This window comes from Penaeus monodon, chromosome 12 (assembly GCF_015228065.2).
Source record: "Penaeus monodon isolate SGIC_2016 chromosome 12, NSTDA_Pmon_1, whole genome shotgun sequence".
NCBI classification, from domain to species: Eukaryota; Metazoa; Arthropoda; class Malacostraca; order Decapoda; family Penaeidae; genus Penaeus; species Penaeus monodon.
Window position 1 is genome coordinate 24,771,204 of NC_051397.1, and position 4,985 is coordinate 24,776,188.

Consider the following 4,985-nt stretch of genomic DNA (forward strand, 5'->3'; position numbering starts at 1 on the left):
CGTATAATACTTACATGCTTTGTAATGACACGCAACTAATAAATACTTCTTCACATCATGTCACTGGTGAAAATAATTACACTTTGAAAAAGAGGACACCAATTGAACTCATTATATTTTGTGATATTTTTATTGCTTGAAAAAGTAACGGTGTTTGAATATGGAATTATCTATCCCAAATGCATCAAAGGCATCTCCGGTAATTTATTTGCTTCTGTGCCAAAGGATATTGAACACAGACAAATAACATCCACACTTTAATGTGTGTATGTGTGTGCGTGCGCATGCGTACTTGTGAGGTATAATCAGTTTGTAAATGCTGTATTTTCAGTGGTCAAATAGGGATATTACACAGTATGATCTTTTGAATATCACTATTACAAAAATATATATATATTCCCAAATATTATCCATTATGAATAAATATAAGCTTTTTGATATGTATTTTTACAATGCTTATTGCCTATGTACACTGTTCATACATAGTTAACGTGTTCATCGTATTCCCGACGTAAACTGAGCACTTTGTTCTGAAAATCACATACCCTTTGCATGAACGTAAACGATTTACAAATCCACATTTTTCCTGGTAGTGTTTTGACTGCTAGGCTTCAAAGGAAAGTTTGCCCGTGCTGAACATATAAATATATGCATTTTTTCTTATAAATCTCCCTTTATGTATATCTCCCAGGCTTCCTATGTATTTGAATGTCTGTCTGTATTTCAATTTGTCAGAATGTCCATCTATCCTTCCGTCTTGTTCCCCAATCATCCATCCCTCTGTAGGTATGTTCATCTGTCTGATCATGTGTAGCGATAAAGATGGTGGCTCTCCCTGTCTGTCCATCTCTCTTCTCTCTCTCTCTCTCTCTCTCTCTCACTCTCTCTCACTCTCTTCTCTCTCTCTCTCTCTCTCTCTCTCTCTCTCTCTCTCTCTCTCTCTCTCTCTCTCTCTCTCTCTCTCTCTCTCTCTCTCTCTCTCTCTCTCTCTCTCTCTCTCTCTCTCTCTCTCTCTCTCTCTCTCTCTCTCTCTCTCTTTGTTGGCTCTTCCTGTCTGTCTATTGATTCTCTTTTTCTGTCTATTTGCTTTCCCTGTCTATCCATTGGTTCTCCCTGTCTTTCTATGGGTTCACTCTCTCTGTCTATTTGCTCTCCCTGTTAATGCATTTGCTCCCCTGTCTACCTATACATTTAGAGGAAAGAGAGGGAAATCCTAAGATCCTCTCATCGCCTCCCTGCAAATGACATATGAAAGCCCGTGATCCCCTAGCTTTGGATGTGCTTGGGAATGAACTATGTAAAGTACCTCATTATTTCAAGATTTCAGTTTTATCCTGCGGGAAAAAAAGTAGGTCGGGGCTAATGATAATGTTGATGATGATGGCCCTCGAGTCTCATAATCATTAAAAGGTGGAATCCTCAACATTTTATGCATGTTTAGGAGAGAGCATGGTCTTTTGGGGTATAGGTTTTCTGCGTGAGGTTCAGAATGATTATTTGGATGGGTCATCAGGTGGAAATGCTTATGAAATTCATTTTACTTATGTGCAGGCAGCGAACTACGAGATGTTTTTGGATGTGAGCACACACACGCACGAAGGAACATGCGCGTGACTACCCACCTGCCACTCCCATATACATGTGTGTGTGTGTGTGTGTGTGTGTGTGTGTGTGTGTGTGTATGTATGTGTGTATTTGTGTGTGTGTGTGTGTGTGTTTGTGTGTGTGTGTTGTGTGTGTGTGTGTGTGTGTGTGTGTGAAGGAGTGGGTGAGGGTGTGTCATATATATAGTAACGCGACCTGTCGAATATCTACGGGGAAAAAAATCAATTTCACTCCCAAATCTTCCTTAAAATCACTCCTCTCCCCCTTTAAGCATTATGTCTCCCCCTCCCCCCCTCTTCCTCCTACATCTACCCCACCTCTTCCGCTCCCTTACCCCCTTCTCCCCCTCCGCCATACCTCGCTGAGCCCCTCTCCTCCCCCTTACGAGTCCCCCCTTTCCTCTCCCGAATCTCCCTTTCCTTCTTAAGCGCCTTCCTCTCCTCCCTCTCTTTCTTATTTAAGCTTTTCCCTGCATTTCTCCCTTCGCTTTGCTTTCTTCCTCAAGGCCCCTTGATTCTCCCTTTCCCCTCTCCTTCCCTCCCTTCTTCCTTTCTTACCTTCCCCGGGTAATGTGCATAAACTAACGATTTAACTTCTTCAGTGTAGTGTCCTTGCCTCTAAGAGCATAGAATGATAATAATAATTATGATAATAATAATTGCAGTGATGATAATAATGAGGGTAATGATGATGATGATCATTACTATTATTTTATATTATTATTATATTATTATTATTATTATTATTATTATTATTATTATTATTATTATTATTATTATTATTATTATTATTATTATTATTATTATTATTATTATTATTATTATTATTATTATTATCATTATTATTATTATTATTATTATTTTGATAATTCTTTTAAGGCATATCGTGTCAATTTTACATTAAAAGAAAGTTACTACACACACACACACACACACACACACACACTCACACACTCCACACACACACACACACACACACACACACACACACACACACACACACACACACACACACACACACACACACACACACACACACACCATATATATATATATATTATATATATATATATATATATATATATAATATATATATATTATATATATATATATATATATATATATATATGTATATATATGTAATATATGTATATATATTATATATATATATATAGATATATATATATATATATATACATATAATATATTTATTTATCTATCTATCTATCTATCTATCTATCTATCTATCTATCTATCTATCTATCTATCTATCTATCTATCTATCTATCTATCTATATCTATATATATATATATATATATATATATATATATATATATATATTATATATATATTATATATATATATATATATATATATATATATATATATCAAACAAACGTTTACCTAGAAAAGAGTTGTACGTCCAGTATAAAAAAGTAGAGAGCAAAAATAACAGAGAGTTGTTGGTCTGCCCTTTGTATATATTTATGTATTTCTTCGTGCATAAGAATATAACTAATGCCTGGCGTGTACCCAGCGAACTGACCGTCCTCCCCTCGCTCCTTGCAGCAAACAAGCACGAGCAGCATCCGTTCCCCGTGATGGTGTACATTCACGGCGAGTCCTACGAGTGGAACAGCGGGAACCCCTACGACGGATCCGTCCTCGCTGCCAGCGGCCGCGTCGTTGTCGTCACCGTCAACTACAGATTGGGAGTTCTAGGTGAGTCGATATATATTTTTCTTAATACATGACTGGTTGGTGTTGTCATACGACATGATTTCGCATATAAAAAGTTCTCGTAGGAAAGTCTGTATTGTATTCTTTTACAAGGGACTGTGGAATATCCTTGCAGCTCGCCTGGTATTTACTCTCAACCGTGTTCCAAAGCGAGTAAGTTAACCTGGAGAGTGGGCGGTGTACACATTCGCTTGTGCCTCCAAGGCGTTGTGTATCTACACACTGCGCCAGAGAACTGAAATTCTTATTTGTTTCTATCTATTGTTTAAGTTTTTGGCACAGGTGGGGCGACGGCTTCCCATCTTTCTGTCTTTTTTTCTTGGTATTTTTTCTAATGAATAATGAAGCTCTTGCAACTCAAATAAGTACAGCCTCCAGAACTCTGGAAAAATTAATTATTAAATAAGCAGAGAGGAAAGTGCGGCACAGAAATGTTTATTAGAAGTGCTTGCCTCATAGAGTAAAGCATATTCAGAGACAGTGCGGGAAAAATACGAATCCGAAACTTTTCCACCTGACAACAAGGTCTTAGCCTGCCAACAACCGGTTCGAGAAACTGATGTTTAAAAAAAGAGAGAGAAAAAAGTGTTTACTCATATTTTTCGTATTCAGTCCATTCCAGGAGCTTCTCGCATCTTATCAATCCGTATGAAAAATGACATTCCTCGGGCACAGTTTTGACTGCGAGGAGAGAGAGGAGGAAGGCAGTGAGCATTCAAGGCGGGAATTCCCTGTTGATGCCATGAGAAACTGAGCCTCATCGGCGTTGTTGCTTACTCCCCTGTTGCCCAGAGCTATTCATCTCCTGTGTAGCGCTTCCTCCCAAACGAAAATAATCAAGATTTTACTTCGAAACCATGGCTGCACAGCTGAGCGTTGTTTGTCTATTATCATTATTGTGAAGATATTGAAGAGCGTTTCCGATTTTTCTCTCGCGTTCACTTTTTTCTCTCACTTCCTTTACATTACGATGGGAATCAATATGCATTGTTCGCCTTGTGAAGTGTAAGCAGCGGGATCAGCATTAGGGAAAAGGCCACGCAAAGTTCGAAGGATATGACAGTCTCGAGGAAATGTCAGACTGAGCCTCAAGGAAAGGTTAAGGATATTCGCAGCCAATAGCTTTGGAAAGTCCTCTACGATTTTAGATGGTGGGGCGAATATTTGTCAGTTTTCTATATTAATTTGTCTCTTATTTATTTGTCATTGTTGCTTGTCTTGTTTATTTGCTTATTTATTTGATTACCGATTTATTTTCATCTTTCATTTTGGGTCCGCGTTTCCGTCTGTTAATATAATGTTCCGTTTTCTTTCATTATATTTACTTATGTTCCAGCATTTAACCTACGGATTAATTTCAGACCTTGGAAATGGCTTATCTATGGGCAATTATTATTGACCTCCTTTACATTTCTACGTTTTCTCGGTTGTATACATCTGCGCTACGGAATATTTTGGGTTCAATAGTTAAAGCTATGAAATGAAAGATATGAATCCATTTTGAATTATATAAGTTAGTGGCTTGATTTCCCCGCCCTTGTGTTTTCACTTCCCCTTATTTCTGAAAGTCCATTTACGTGCGATAGTGTTTGTTTACGTAAGAGTGTCTGCATGTCGTGCCATGTGTCCATATAATGATG

The 4,985-nt window shown here is 37.7% G+C and overlaps 1 protein-coding gene across 1 annotated transcript in view; it reads left to right on the top strand.

Annotated features, from left to right (window-relative positions):
* Positions 1 to 1,449: 1,449 nt before the first annotated feature.
* LOC119579666 (neuroligin-4, X-linked-like) overlaps positions 1,450 to 4,985 on the top strand; it is a 38,828-nt gene continuing 35,292 nt past the window's right edge. The window contains 2 exon segments of the mRNA XM_037927578.1: positions 1,450 to 1,578; positions 3,114 to 3,327. Coding sequence (XP_037783506.1) covers positions 1,450 to 1,578; positions 3,114 to 3,327 — 343 coding nt within the window.